This window comes from Strongylocentrotus purpuratus, unplaced genomic scaffold (assembly GCF_000002235.5).
Source record: "Strongylocentrotus purpuratus isolate Spur 01 unplaced genomic scaffold, Spur_5.0 spur5_scaffold_9, whole genome shotgun sequence".
Taxonomy (NCBI): domain Eukaryota; kingdom Metazoa; phylum Echinodermata; class Echinoidea; order Camarodonta; family Strongylocentrotidae; genus Strongylocentrotus; species Strongylocentrotus purpuratus.
In genome coordinates, this window is record NW_022145615.1 from 27462674 (window position 1) to 27478803 (window position 16130).

General features: G+C 36.2%; 2 protein-coding genes across 2 annotated transcripts in view; both read right to left on the reverse strand.

Moving 5' to 3' along the window:
- Positions 1–3712, reverse strand: part of LOC763088 (serine/threonine-protein kinase ATR-like) — a 31503-nt gene extending 27791 nt beyond the window's left edge. The window contains exons 1-6 of the mRNA XM_030976879.1: positions 3562–3712; positions 3023–3119; positions 2236–2457; positions 1456–1548; positions 964–1065; positions 377–472 (exon numbers count right to left, since the gene is read on the reverse strand). Of these exons, the coding sequence (XP_030832739.1) occupies positions 377–472; positions 964–1065; positions 1456–1548; positions 2236–2457; positions 3023–3097 (588 nt within the window). The 5' untranslated portion in view covers positions 3098–3119; positions 3562–3712. The remainder of the gene's footprint in view (positions 1–376; positions 473–963; positions 1066–1455; positions 1549–2235; positions 2458–3022; positions 3120–3561) is intronic.
- Positions 3558–13593, reverse strand: LOC115920536. The gene is made up of 13 exons (XM_030976409.1): positions 13446–13593; positions 12328–12566; positions 11822–11945; positions 10996–11434; positions 10538–10605; positions 10138–10228; positions 9568–9662; positions 6351–6454; positions 5684–5782; positions 4670–4860; positions 4166–4298; positions 3815–3889; positions 3558–3720 (listed from the first exon to the last, which is right to left on the reverse strand). The coding sequence occupies exons 1-13, from the start codon at positions 13500–13502 to the stop codon at positions 3558–3560; spliced, it is 1878 nt and encodes a 625-aa protein (XP_030832269.1). The 5' UTR covers positions 13503–13593.
- Positions 13594–16130: the final 2537 nt, after the last annotated feature.

The following is a 16130-nucleotide window of genomic DNA, read 5'->3' on the forward strand; positions in this document are numbered from 1 at the left end:
GAAACACTTGCTACTATGTAAATGTCTACTCACACTGGAATTCATACCTATATCTATTCAAATTTAACCTCAAGATGTTTCATCTTTTCCTGTTTGAGCCAATGCCAATTCCAAATCTAATTCTGCCTTGACAAAATTGAAGTATTATTGATGAAATAAAAGACACTTCATTTCATTTTTATTATCCACACTCAAGTTTAAAAACATGCAAAATACAAAATATTGCACATGTCACAGATTTGTAGGTAAAAATTCAAGGGTTTCTGTTATCATGAATTTGTCAAAATCCCCCTCAAGACATAATATGATTTTCAGTACTTCCAAAGTGCCAGGTTTTTTTTTTTGTGAAACAAAGTGACATCACTCCAAATCTCACCTGCGAGTAGTTATGGCTGAGATGCAAGAGAAGTTCATTATGAAGACTCTGATAATCCATCCTGAGAAGCCGTCCTAATTCAATCTCAGTCTCACTCTATACATCAAACAATTTAAAATAGAAGCATTAAAACAAGCATAAGTTAAACAATGACAATTACCAAAAACTGGTTTTACAATATATCTTTTTATTCACTGATTACATACTAAAGTTTATCAAGGTAAATGTATTTATAATGAGAGTAAAGAATTAAAGTATTGTTTTTCAGATGTATATGTAATTGTGAAGAAAAGTACTGACAAAATAAAATTATTAACTTTGCAAACGGACAGAAACAGATTTTGAAAGTGACACCCTCCAAAAAATAACTTCTGGGTATACTCATGGAATTTCCTTCAATTTTTTTTTTAGCTGTTTCGGAAAGAAATAAATAAACATATATTTTGGTAGCATTCAAACATAAATGGAATTTCCATTTCATCATTCACAAGTTTAATATTGAAAAATCATCACAAATAATTTTAAAACAACCTTTCAATTTTCTAAAAGAAAAGAATTGAATGACAATACTTGAAGATCGTATCTACCTGAATGTAGTGCAAAGCCTTTTCCAGCTCAGTCTTGCCTTGGGTTCTCACCAAGTAAGAGAAAATGAACTTAAAATTCTCAACCAACATCTCTCTGTGACTCTGTACAAAAAACAAAAAAAACAAAACAAAAAAATCAACCTTTCCTGTGAAACAAAAATTCCATATTCATTTGTATAAACTTGTATCATAAAGAGGATGAAATACACGACACACTTATTTCAAGAAAGAGAGAGAGATTCAAGACATTTCATAATTATAATCATAAAACATACACAGAATACGGAACACAATATGGAATTCCGATGCCAAGAAAGCATTCACAGATTCCCTTTAATATTCCGTCAATTACCAAAACAATAATTTTACAATGTTTATATATAAATATCCTAATTTCGATTTGCAGGCCTGTGCTTATTTTACAAGAGACAAATGCAGAATGTTTCATTTATATGTAGGTTATCACTATTCTGCTTTCCTAGGTGTACTTACTATTTTCAATGTCCTTGCCAGGGCTTTGAGTAGAACACTAGCCTCAGCGCTGGCTTTACTGACAATGTGAGGTAACAGGAACTCCAATGTACGCTGTTTGATTGTGAATGAAAGAGGGATAAGTTACTCGATAAGAAATACTTAATTGACAGAATACTCTACAGTGTATATGCTTGGTTAATTTCTCACATTGTGTGTTTGTTGTATGTCACTGATTAAGGTGAGAAATAATCTTCAATAAGTAAAACCTAATATTTTCCTTTATTGAAATAACCGTAATGTTGGGCAGAACACCACCTTGAGCGATCGTCACCCCACCACAAACACTACCAAAATACATGTACCGTCAAAATAGATGATATTCAATAAAAGAAACAATTCTCCTAACCAATGTAGATTTTATCAGCATTTTATTCATTATTCATACATTGAAATTTGTAATGGAATTAGTCAAGGTAGTATACTGTACATGAACAATATTAAAGGCAGGGTATTCTACTGAAACTAATTCAGATTTACGTAAACTTTCATCTCCTGCTCACAATGTCCCGATGTGTCGACATCCACGTTTCACAATGCATCACCAACTGCATGATGCGTGCGTGATGATGCCAAAAGATTTTGCAATTGAGAATACATTATAGTGGTGTAGCGATGTCAGTAAGATGCCCTGTCTTTAAATATAAAGGATTTTCAGTATTTAAAAAAAGCATTATTAATGTCAAGCAGAACAATTTTTCACTTTTGCAAGTGATTCTTGCATTTCTTCCTTTAACTCACCTCATAGAATGTCTCCAAATCCTTGAATCCGAATGCATTTGAAACCTTTGTGATGGTTTCCAGGCACGGGTCCTTGTCCTGGTCCTGGGTCTCGGACTGGTTCTGAGACCAGGACTGGACCGCATCGTGCATGGCCTCTACCAGGAACTTACACACAGGCTGCTTGAACTGAGACAAGATGGCCGCCATGGTCTGACCCTTGGCTTCAGCTATAGCGTGGAGCTGTGAAAGATGGAAGAAATTGTTCTCATAAATAATCCTTCACAGGGGGTCTGTATTTTAACTATTTTTATTTCTAGGGTTTGCCCGGCATTGAGCTCATATAAATTTCAAAATTTGGGGACCGGAGTTGAATTTAGAAGGCCCATTTGCATTGGACCCTTTTTAGTGTCCCACTCTTTATTAACTCTAAATTACTATTTGAGTAAAAAATACAAACATCTTCCTATTTAAGACATTCATCCAAAGTTTTGGATTCCATCTAGATGTGTCACCGTAAATTTAGAGATAGGGAATATTCTTCTTATATCCAACTGATTTCCTAAAACTGAAATGAAAATATAAATCCTAACTTTGGTCAAATCCATACTCACCTTTACTGCAGTGTCTTTCTGTAACATTCACATGCTCTCTCTCTCTCTCTCTCTCTCTCTCTCTCTCTCTCTCTCTCTCTCTCTCTCTCTCTCCATCTCCTGCACATTTCACTGTGCACACATGATTCTTTAGTTCAAAGGAGATAAAAGTATATCATTTCAAAGACCCGAGTGAAATTCATGCATTGCATTACCTCAATATAAGCAATGGAGTTAACCATCGTGACTGTAGACAGCAAGCTTTCCAACAGACAAATGATGGCTACCATTAGTAACTCTCCCTCTGCAACCCTAAAAAAATGATCAATACAAATGACTCTGTTAGTGTTCATCAAGGGAAGTAAGTGAGCAATACATCAGTTGGCTGATAATGCACTATTTATGTGTCTTGGATAACAATTCTTCTTATAAAGAAGTGTTAAATGTGTTCCCTATAATTGTAAAAAAAATATCCCAATAAACTATTGTTTATCATGATAAATTGTAGAGGTAAAAGATAACAATATTTTCTTCTAAAAGCTCAACACAAGTGTCAGAATCAATGCCCAAGTCCTATATCACAAATGAACATTTATCACATATATGTATATAATTGCAGATGTGCCATAATAATCAACTCCTTCGTTGTGGGCATCAACAGAAAGAAAAAATATATTTAAGGTGCAATTGATTTGGAATAATTGCAACACTGGTCTACAAACAATATTGACCCAAAGGGACATTGGTCACTTACTTGCCCAGCTCTCCTATAGAACTGACCACTGTCTCCTGCAGACGTCCATTCCCTGAAGACTTGCCGGATAGGAAGGCTGACTTGAGCTGGGTGACCACTGCTTGGATATTCAGGTCACTGCACTGGTCACCGTTACCAACCAGATACTTGATGTTACGACTGGGAGTAAGATGTGAGATATAATTGTGGATTACATCATTATAACTGGAATATAAGGATGGAAAAGACCAAGGACTCCGCTTTTATACAGTACAGCTTAGATAATACTGCTTGGATGTTCAGGTCACTGCACTGGTCACCGTTACCAACCAGATACTTGATGTTACGACTGGGTGTAAGATGGGAGATATAATTGTGGATTACATCATTATAAGTGGAATATAAGGATGGAAAAGACCAAGGACTTCGCTTTTATACAGTACAGCTTAGATAATAAAGGGTGTATAGAGTAGTCAGAGAGAACTAGCTAGCACTAACATCAATAATCTCAAGTTAAAATGGTGCTTATTTTTTAGTACAAATGCATAATTATAGTTATAATATCAACCAAGAAGTGTCACTGTTCACAAAAATTTAAAAGAACAAACAAAGCAAATTGTTGTACCTGAATACTTGTCTGACTAGATGATCATCATCAACAGCTAGGGTTAAATAGGCATTGAGTACCCCAGTCACAGCAGAATTGGTGAATTTCAGATCCAAATGTGATAACACCTGCCTCAGACTGTGTATCATACCTAAAATGATGGAAAGTATATATTTTGGCTACTGCATGTGGGAATTTTAAAGACCGACAATGAACAATAAGAAGGCAAACATTTGTAAATCACAGAATTGAAATGAAAGAATAATCCGCAATTCTGATAAAGATATCTGATATACATTTACTATCAAACAATAAACTTTTGCACATTTATGAGTGGTCAAGAGTTGTGAAAGTTCTGTGACATTAACTAACTGAATCACATCAATAATTTTGGCAATTTTGCGAAAGCTTTTGATATATAAGTTTCTGGTTTGATTGGGATGGAGTAATACATGTATACATTTTTTTACTTGTATTTTTATGTCACAAATATTAATCAATACTCAAATGAGCAACAATTACCTAGTTTGGTTTTGACTCCTTTCTGCAACAGCACCACGAATGGAGAGATGATTGAAGCATCTAGAATGGTTGGTTCCGCTGAATGGTGCATCTTGTCTGCTGAGGTTCCCTCTGTGCTTTGGCCTGGGGTACAGGTGGTACACCTGAGTAGCACCGCTCGGTGTAGTGGTGTTTGCTCCCTGTCTAGCTCTCTGCTCAGAAAAGTATGTCCTGATTACTTATTTGAAATATCTTATAAGAGAAACACTTTTTTTATGAATTGAATTGAATTGGTTTGGTTTATTGCAAAATCACATCAAACAAGCAGCTTGCAGGCTGAAAATGTTCAATTTTCAAACAAATTAAAAATATAGAGAGATATAAATATACATGTATTCAAAACTAAAGTACATACATTTTAATGCTTTCTTTACTGTCGTAACTCAGTAAAAAAAGAGATCCAATGTTATTATCAAACTCGAATACTCTCTCTTATATTATTGTACATTACTTGTGTTGATGTAAAAAATACTTCCATGCCACTGTGAACTTCACTTTCATTCAGAAATATAAACAAGCATAACTGTAAAAATATAAATCAATTACTGGAGTAGTCACAATGTTTATGAAAATTCATTATAAAGTATTCTTCCTTGTCTGTCATGTATGATAATAATTTGTCTGCTGAGAGGCAAAAGGGTGTTCAATCATAACCTTTACCACAGCATTAATGCCCTTCTGGCTCTCAACAGATGAATCATAAGGCCTAAAAAATATATATATTGTATTGCCCTTTGCAACCAAACCTAAAAATCTTGAAATCTATGGTCGGCTTTTAGAACAAAAAAAAAAATTACTGTTTTTAAGAGGAAAACAAAATTAAAGCATTCAAAACTGAGAAATATCAGCCCAAAGAGGGAGAAAAAAAAGAAAAAAAGTTATAAAAAAAAGATTTCCGACCGACCGACCCATATTTTGGCACCTAAAGGGCAATACAACATTTTTTTTTTAAGGCCTAATTGCAAATCCTCTTACCTGTGGAGTGTACATCCAGTAGCTAGCACACAACATAGCTCTCCCATTATCTCAGCCAAGCAGCTAGTAACAGACTCAGATTCAGATCTGCATAGGGGGCTTTGGATAGAAAGCAAACATGCATACAGAATATGATGCAAAAATCAATGAATTAAGCTCAAAATTTTGAAATATTTAAAGTGACTCTTTCCTCTAAAGGCTAGAAGAGATAATCCTATAAAAGGTTAAACTTTTGAGAATTGAGATACATCACTTTTCCTCTAAGCAATAGAACAATAAATTCAGAAGGATTTGCACCCTTATTCAATTTGAGACTGATAATAATAATCATAATAATACACAACATTTATTAGGCGCTTAATACAGTTGTTTCTAAGCGCACCATTGTCTGACTGCAAATTACCAACCAAAACTTATAATAAACACACAAATTATAAATCTGTTCTTTATTCAGTAAATCATGCATATATAATAATACAATAAAAATGAGATCAAACATAAGATAAAACAAACAAGGAATAAGATGGTGTGCACCTCCTTTGACCGACTGATAAAAGAACAAGAATATATTTGCAGCATGAATATCGCCCATACTCTATCCAAACTATAATTGTAATCTCAAGCAACTAGCCAACATACTCAGATGTTTGAAAAGAAGGGTACTTACTGCAGGTGTTCTTGAATAAGTGTATAGTAGCTGGGTGTCAAGTTGAAGAGAAGTAGCGGAAGTGCTTGAATAGCTGCTATCTGGATACTCTCCTTACTGCTGGTCTGAAAAGTTAAGGTAAATTCAAGATTTAAAAAAAATGAAATTAACACAATTATCTATCCCCCTTCTCTTCAACATGAGGCTAGATCTAGTTTCAAAGGGCACTTTTATTTCAAATGTTTATTTTTTTTTTTTTTTAATACTTCCTTCATCTTTTCCAAGTGTGAGGAGAAAATATGAAAAATACCATGGTTTTATTAAAATATCTCTTCATTGCTAATTTAGTATTGCAGGCAATTTTTTTTTTAAATCTCAATTTCAAGTCAGTTTAGGAGCTTTCATAATGTCAATGAGTGAACCACTTTTCAAGATATCTAGATGATGGTGAAAAATTACTTTGCAAACAAAAAACAAAAATAAGATGAAATCATATTGACTTTACTGAAAGAAATCTGAGATGAAAAGAGGTCAAAATGATGCCCTAGTTCTATAACTTGTCAATCATTCAACAAACAAGCAAGATATCAATGACCTGCATTCTATAGATGTACATTACAGGAAGGGAACTTCACAAACATGTAATCAACAAGAAAGGCTGGTAAATTCTGCATTACAGTGATGTAAATTACAGGATGGCACTAGAAATACACAATGTAATCAACAAGTGTGGTATCTCAAGAGACAATGGGCTGTTTATTGCAGGAATGTTAATTGGATTTGTTGATGGATGGATAACAAAAGCTTGACCTCCATATTGCTTCAGATCAAAACATATGGGATGATCTAGGTCAAGCAGATGACCCTGATTTCAAACACCAATCTATCTGTTAAAACTAATGGTCATAATATATATTCCACTTGTAGACTTACGATACTACAATATCCACACATTAGTCAGAGTAATATATGACGACATAACTTTAAAAGAAATAATTCTTATACAATGAAGCATACAGTCAAGTAATCAATCTCTTCAAATCTGATTATCTTGATAATCATATACTAAAATTGATGTAGATGAAAGTTCTGTTTGTCTCTGCTCTGTTACAAGCATCGTATCATCAATGATGGGTCAATTTCATATCTAGCACTTTTTCTTGTTTACACTGTTATAAATTATTTGACTAAGCTTACCATCCCATTTGAATTAAATAGTCCATCTCTTCCAAAGGGTTAATTTTAAGTTTTACTACTAATACTTTTTCAATTTAGAAAGGTTTGAATAGCAAAGAAAAATCTAAAGTGAATGAATATACAGGCCTTAAATTAATCGACGGCCATCGACGGCCAGGCCGTCGATGCCCCTATGACTGGCCGCGGTGCCCTCCCAAAAAAAGATATATTCACGGCCAAAAAGGCCGTGCCCTTTTTTTCAAACTGGCCGACGTGCCTTTTTTTCCAACTGGACGTGCCCTTTTTATTTTAAATTTGCGCACATAAAACCACCAATTGCGCCCATAATCATCTAAAACTAGACGGCAAGGCGCAAGTGTTTTCCGTGAAAATGCGCCCATAAATTATTAGAACAGTAAAAATACACGAATCACGAACAGTTTGCCGCCCACGAGCTCTCTTCTAGCTTCGTATTTAGTGCTTTAATAAGGCGCAAGTGCCGTGAAAATGCGCCCTTTGTTATTATATAGGCAATGCGCTAGCGCACGTACGTACGTACGTACGTTCATATTATGCGATCGCATGATATGCATATGGTGCATGCTGTTGACGCACGCACGTACGTACAAATCGAAGGCCAGGATCAAGAAAACAAATCGTCAAATGGAGAAATAAACAAGCATTCAAATAGTCATTAGAGATCTGTCGAGGTTTGTTTGTAGGCCTAGAGAATCTAGTTTATTATTTTATCTCAAATAGAATTTAGAATTATCTTATTAATAAGTTAAGAACACCTACGATGTTCTCGATCGTAGTTACTCTCATTTTGCCACCAGCCGACCTCGCTTCAAAAAGCTACCCCGCCAGCTTCCCAAGACGAACGTTTCGAGTCCCGGTAAAATTCCGAGGGTGCATCGGTTTCGCTGGCAAACTTCCAGCCCGACAGCTTCCCACCAAAAGTGGCGAGAGTGTGTGTGCGAGGAACGATTTTGGTTTCGTGAATGCACGTTACGCAACTGAGCTGAGCGTGTCACTTTCAGCTGTCGAATGTCTATAAGGACATTTTTACATCTTATTTCATTAGTTAGGCCTAGATCTATGTAGACCTTTCTATACAACAGTTAAAAAGATAATTTCTTCAAATTTGCTCCTACTACCGATAGAGTGGCGGAAGGTTTGTGTGTGAGGTGCGATTTTGATTTGGAATACCCGGCCCGGTAAACTTGCCAATTAAGTCCTTCTGACTTTCGATGTTTGTGAAATTGACAATTTATTTATTCATTTGCTCATCAATATTTTTAGTTACTTTAAAATACTGTTTAATGTGCAAGTTTGATGTTCTTAATCAATCTTTCCTGTTCATATTGTTAAGATTAAAAAGTAAATTGATCGTTCGATCTATTCACATTATGAAATTAACATTTGTAGACTCTCTTTGAACTTATGATTAGATAAGCGGCCTATCTGTTTTTGGAAAATTGCCCCTTGCTCTGGTAAATTCCCGTGGCAAAGGGCAACTTAAAAAAAAAATTGCCCCTTGCTCCTGGCTGCTAAATCTAAGGCTTGCGGGCCGCCGCCTTGTTTGCAGGCGCGTAGCCAGAGTTTGGTGTTTGGGGGGGGGGGCACATACATGTAATCGATCGAGGTCAAAAAAAGGGGTCTACAAAATTTCAACCGATCCTGGAAATTTTAGGGGGGGGGGCATGTGCCCCCCGTGCCCCCCCCCCCCCCCCCCCCCCCCCCCCCCCCCCCCCCCCCCCCCCCCGTGGCTACGCGCCTGCTTGTTTGTATGTACCGTAGACCTCTATACATTCTGTGAAGAAGCTGGTGCTAAAAGTCATGGGAAATTGATCCTGCACAAGTTTCATAAAATACACATGACATCTAACAAAAATAGAATCAATTTTTTTGGCCTCATACTCGATGCCCTTTTTGTAAAATATTTTGGCCTCGATGCCCTTTTTGTAAAAATATTTTGGCCTTGGTGCCCTTAAAAATATGAGGTACTCGAGGCCAAACTGGCCTTGCCCTAAAAATGACGAAATTTAAGGCCTGAATATACCATGGCATCCTTGAAGATATGAATCCTCCATTTTGGTGCAACATCCTTTGACAGCATAGCAACAAGATTAAGACACTGCTGCATTGAGGACTCATCTAAAAAAAGAAAATTATGTAATAATCAAAATATATTTCAAATGCTTAATATTCTTAATATCAAAGGGGTAAAATAATCATACAAAAATTAACAATTCTAGATGCCTTGAAATAATGCATTTATTTTATTTTTAAGACTGCACCTTGTCCCATCATTCTACACCCCTGCATGACAAATGATTCACTTTACCACTTGCACATAAATCTATCAATACAACCACCCTCCCCCCCCCCCCCCCAATGTCTACACTTTAGTTGGCTTTTAGCAACAGATCAAATTTTTACGAATAAATTATTAATTGTTTTGTTTTGTTTTTTGTTTTTGTTTTTTGATTTTTGTTTTTTGATTTCTGTTTTTTTAAATTCCTAATACTTGGATTTTCATACATGGATTTCCCAGGTAAAAAGATGTGTTTCATAGATTTTCCAGTGAAATTCATGAAAAAAAATTATAAAGTATAAATAATGCTGATACCTAGCTTTTCTGCCAGTCTATTTCTGAGACCTCCTACTTCCTTCATGGTAGATTTGCCAAACATCTTGAGATCCAGCCAGTTGGCTTCCATCTACATCAAATTAAACAGAGGTCAAATCAATGCACGTGATCAAATCAAGAGTGTATAGTAAGTGTCGTACAAGTCAGTCTAACACTTTGAGGTTCACAATCAATCTCACATTTTGAAATGTTTTGAAAAGCAGGATGGGAAGACATCTCTCACACATCTGGTGACAAAAGGATATATTTTGAGGCTATAGCATATTCATTGTTTCGCTGCTACTCGTATAATAAGTATGTGTATAAAACATTACTTGCATAATTAATGCACTGGCAGTCCAAATTTTGAAAGCACAGCAAAGTGGCAAATTGTACTTACAGGCAGCCAAGGTAAACACAGAATCCATGTAACGGAGTGAAGGAAATCTTGTGGTAGTTTCACGTCACCTACGGAAGAAAAAAAAACAGTAGGGTAAATTATAGTAAAAGATTTCTATTCTGTATTCATCAAAGCTGCTAATAATAAAACACATACCATATACTTGTTTGTTCTGGTTTTACTAGGAGATAGAGAATCCTGCATGGTTTTAATTATCACAACTACAAAACTCTTAGTCATAGAATAATCATGCAAATCAATCTTATGTTCAATGGTCTTTTATGAAACCCAATTACAGCAGAATTCTCGCTCAGCGCATCAAAGTTTAAATTCAAGGAGATTTCTATTTGAACTGCATAATTTTTGCAACTTCAGAAGCCTTTTTCCATAGAGGGCTATCATACTTTTAACATGAATGAAAAACAAAACAAGTACAGAATGCTGATGACGCTTCTTACCAGTCAGAGAAAGCACAGCAGCGATACTGCAACAGATACACTGGTAGGAAGACTGGACTAGACGATTGACCGCATCACCCTCATCCTTCCCATCACCATCTCCTCCCATCTTCTTCCCACCAGCACCAGCTTGCCCCGCCCCAGCCAAAAGCTGCAAGGTCCTCAACCACAGATCACACATCTTCTCCAACTGCTCCGAACTAATCCACATCGACAAGGTATTCCTGGAAGAGACTCCATCTCCTATTCCTCCTCCTCTTTCTCCATCACTCCTTCGTTCTCCTCCTCTGGGTGCTTTCCTCAAAGAGTGGGTCTTGGGGCTGGTGGTGCTGCTGTCCTTGATGTTGGTGAGGTTTCCGAAGTCCTCACCAAATCTGCAGCAGCTTCTCGTAATGACTTCCATGAGGCTTCTGGTAGCCTCCAGGACATGGTACAAGCTCTGCAGAGCACATGGGTAGAATTTGAATGACTTTACTGCATTTCAGTTTCTCAATACCTCAGCACGCTCATGACAGTAATTATACTTACCTATAGAATTTAACTAAGATATACAGCATACTAATTAATCAGGAGTTACCTTTGCTTTGAATGTACAATTCAAATATACATATCAAAATGGTCTAAATGAAAGAATATACATCACATTAAATCATTGTTGTAAAGCATTATTAAACTGAATTATATAAAACAGATACATCATTGTAGCAAATATAGATACTATTAATTATCTTGAGTAAACATTTTCTTTTGGCTCTCAAAGAAAATGTTTTAAAATTATGAATGAAGGAAAGAAAAAAATAGCAGTTTAAGAAATAAACTTTACTACCTTGTTATCAGTGGTTTGTATCTGACAGAGTGAATCCAATTTGTACAGAACATCTTGAAGGGTGCAAGACTTCTCAAACATAGGACTACATGTATCACCTTCAACAGCATCATCGTTAGGATCTCTGTGTGGGTTTTATCAATTTAAGCGGAGAAACAAGATAACGAAATCAGGATAATTCCTTGGCTTTTCATACGGCACTCATCACAAGGCTAATGAGATGACATTCAAAAGGTTGAATTTCCATACAGTTTCAATGGAAATTAGTGTTATTTACATGGTATAGTTACATGCAGATGAAGAAAAGCATGTACATCCCCCCCCCCCCCCCCCAGCGCTCTAGAGCTTTTAGAGTTTTGTTCAGAATGCACATTTATCACAAATAATCCCAACAATTAAATAACCACAAATCAAACTTTGAACAACAAAAAATGAAGTCTGAAAAGGAATAAGAGACAAAGGAGAACCATTGAAGAAGAAAAAGAAGCAAATCTGTGAGCCATTACCTAATGGTTGTATGTCCAATGGAAGACTTTCTCCTGGAAAGCTTATTCCTTTTCACCAACTCCGGTACTTCTTCCCCACTGCTGGTATCAGTAAGGTCAATCACAATGTCTTCAGTGGTACCACCATGGTTACTTCTAATGTTGTGCTCAGAAGAATCTGGCTGCTGGGTGGGAGAACCCTTTGGCAGTGATGCCTGCAGCTCTGAACGGATGGCCAGCTCCAGGGGTAGAACTACACACTGGAATATCACAAAAATACACAGATCAAAATAAATATAACTTGTAGATGAGTGATTTAAAGTATACAATAAAAGAGTGACTTCTAAAAACTGCAGGGATTCAGGAAGCTTTTTTAGGAGATTCCTAAAGATTTGCTCCAAGGCCAGTGCGTTACTTTAAATGGCAAAACAGGAATTGTTAGCAACAGTGAGAAGTAGAGAAAAGACACAGAGGTAATCCCCTGCCTGTACTTTGCTACAAATACCCAACAAATAATCCATACAGCCTTCACTTTGCTTTTGATCTTGTTTTACCTGGAAGAAGGGACTTTGTCAAATATCTTTCAAGGAAACTAACATTATATTAGACTACAGATTAGGATATAAGGATGATTTTTAGAAGGATGAAAAAGCAATTTTGACTCAAGTTCTATCATATTGCCCATACCCCATGTTATACTCCTAAGATTATTATTATGGTCCCTGTATTAAGTCTATGGATAAGAGAGAACTCAGTAGTCAATGAATGGGTTAAGATGTTGTTTTAGTCTTGACCAAAGCACTGCTCATCCAAACTCCAAAAACAAGCTAAAACTTATGCAAACATACTGAGTAAAATGTCTAGCCCAAATGAATAAGCAAAACCCCCAAAGTACAGAGTCTAGTGACTCTCCATTGAATTCTTCTTCTTCTTCTTCTTCTTTTGGATAAACTGCCTCCTTCAATGCTGAAGATTCTTGCAGATGTATGTACTGGGGTGTGCAGGTGGACCACTACATCGGGGTTTCCCCCTACTCTTATACGAATAGTGCAGTGGGTTCTTAACGTGCAAAGGTGCTGACTCTCCTCTACATGGGGCCTCCATTTAAAGTCCTATCCGAGGGACAGAATTGCACATACCTGTCCAGACTGTAGCATGTGTAGCTGCTGGATAAAGGCTTGATTGATAGTCTTCATTCTAGTCTCTCTCACAGACTCCAGAGACTCGTACCCAGGAGGAATATGACGTTGGATGTAGACTACCAGGTGACAGAGAGATGATTTCAGTGATTCTAAAAGAGAAGCAATGATGGATGAAAGATGTTAATGAAGAGACTGGTAATTCAAATATGTAGACTATACATGAAATAATCACAAAAGTATATATTAAAGCCTGTCCATACTAGTTTGGCCAGGGGGGAATTAGACCTCCCTGCAAGGTCACTGACAGGTGGCAGACCTGCCAAACTCTGGAGTTCAAAAACTGTATTCTTTAATCCCAAAAGTTGTATTTTACTGACAAAAGTTGTATTCTTTTAAAAAACACAGACTGTTATGCGGATCAATGCCTCTGACAGTTCCTACATACAGGAAGAATTTTTTTTTTTACAACCAGGAAATGTGTTTTGTGGATGTTCATCACACCAAGGGTTAATTATCATATCATCTGTTGACATCAAACAGTGAATCAATGGAGGAAGAATATTAGCTAATTCATCACACTGCAGTCATATGCATTGGTCAATGAATCTACAAATTGAATGAATATCAAGATGACTAAGGAGATCTCACCTGATTTGATACTATGTAGTCCATATTTAGGAATGTTTTCAGACAGTGTTTCCATGATGATCTCTATGACTGAGGGTGGTAGTGAGTATCTGGGTTTTCCTCCACTCTCTGCAAAGAGCTCCTGGATACAAGCTGACAGATTCTCTTCTAGCTGATCTACATCTCTGGAAAATTGTATTAAAACAATGAAGCAATATCTTAGAATTCACATATCCCACATAACACTGAAAAGGATAATAAATATATTTTGTGTACACAGTCTTACTACGTTATCTCACAAATTTTTCATAATGTAAATTTATGAATTGTCTACAAAAAAGGCATACGCATATGGCCTATATTGTTATAAATATAAGGTGTTGCAATTGATTTCAAACTAGAATTCAGAATGAACCCCAATTTAATTTCTTAAGGCTAAAAGACTAGCCCTAGATCAAAATAGGACCAATCAAATCAAATTCATAACCTGCATCTTGCACATTTTGAGCATATTTATTTGAGGCTACAATTAACTTGTCTAACATATAAATTTAAAGAGCTGTCATTTACAAGCATTTTATGATCTCTCTAATAAATAAACAAACTATTCTTCTTATTTTTAATGAAAGTTGGTAGATACCCTAAATATGAGGATTAATTTTTGTTTTGTATAGTCTTTCTTTGACTTACTTGTAATCTCTGAACAGATCATGCCCTGATTGCAAACAGGTGAGAGTGGTGAACATGAGATCCACTACATGTATATGGTCTATAGACTGTAGAGGAGGTGAATCTACATGGTGGATCAACATTGCAAAGGTTTTTAAGGAGGCCTGTTTCAAGAAAATATAAAGGAAACAATAAGGAGTAAAGAAAAACATATCATGGGAGAGCAAGGTATGATTGGGAAAGAAAATGTGAACAAGCAACAAAACAGGAAGACAGTATCCAATTGAAGAGGAGGGGGAGATGAAGTATGAGTGAAAAGTTATATAAAAATATTCTCAAAATCATAAGTCTATTCACAACAAATGTAACGTGGCATGTGAGATGATCAGTTGAATGTGAACAAGAATAATTACATAACAAATTATTAACCGTATCAGACATCTGAGCAGGGCAATTTTTAAATGGTATTGCCCTCAAGGTTTTGATGGATAAGTCACCAAAATTACAATAAGTTAGTCCGCGCAGAAAAGTCAATGGGATTTTGTGTGTAATTTGGCGGGCAATATAGGTTATATAGAAAACCAATGCGCAAATATTTTACCCCGCTCAGAAGAGTCAATGGGATTTGTGTGTAATTTGGCGGGCAATATAGGTTATACAGTAAGTCAATGGACAAATATTTTAGCCCGCTCTGAAAAGTCAATGGCAAAATGCGTGTTAAACTAGTGCGCAATAATGTAGTGCCAGTTGTAATTTACATCGCGCATCAGCTATTGTAATTTACATCGCGCATCGTGTATTAGAAAATGCGCACTTTGCGCGAACTCCATTGTGACGTAACAATCACACCCTAGGCAAACTGTTTGCAGTGTATCGAAAATCTGTCAAACACTGGATGAACAGTGCTGGTTTGACAATGTTTTTGCAACTTCTAATGCTAGGAAACCCTGTGTAGCCTACATAATTTAAGAGTATAAGATAGTAAGAGTTTCTTGTTTGCTCTAGATGTCTGATGTGGTTAATAATAGTAATATTGACTGCCTAATTCAGGGCAATACGACTTGTCATATATCACCCTCACCTTCGGTTCGGGCGATATATGTCGTATTGCCCAGAAGGCAGTCAATATTACTTAATTATTGACCTCCCAAATGAAATTTATCATGAGGTCAAATTTTTGAGTACATAAAAAAAGCTTTACCTCTTGTCAACAATTTAAGAAAGATCCCCATAACAAAATGGACACAAAAGGATGAATGTCTGCTGTCTTATTAAAATGAAGATCATACCTGTTTGATTTCTAGCTGTCCTGTTTCAAGTTGCCATGCTAATGTAGTCCAGAGTAGGAGCATGTTGTTTGATAGGAATGGTTCCACATCAGTAGCC

Coding starts and splice junctions, on each gene's coding strand:
- LOC115920536 (XM_030976409.1), bottom strand. CDS start 13,502: ATGAAGACTATCAATCAAGCCTTTATCCAGCAGCTACACATGCTACAG. Junction 9,663..10,137: donor TAGACTGGCAGAAAAGCTAG/GTATCAGCATTA, acceptor TTCTTTTTTTAG/ATGAGTCCTCAATGCAGCAG. Junction 4,299..4,669: donor AGGAGTCAAAACCAAACTAG/GTAATTGTTGCT, acceptor CCATCATTTTAG/GTATGATACACAGTCTGAGG.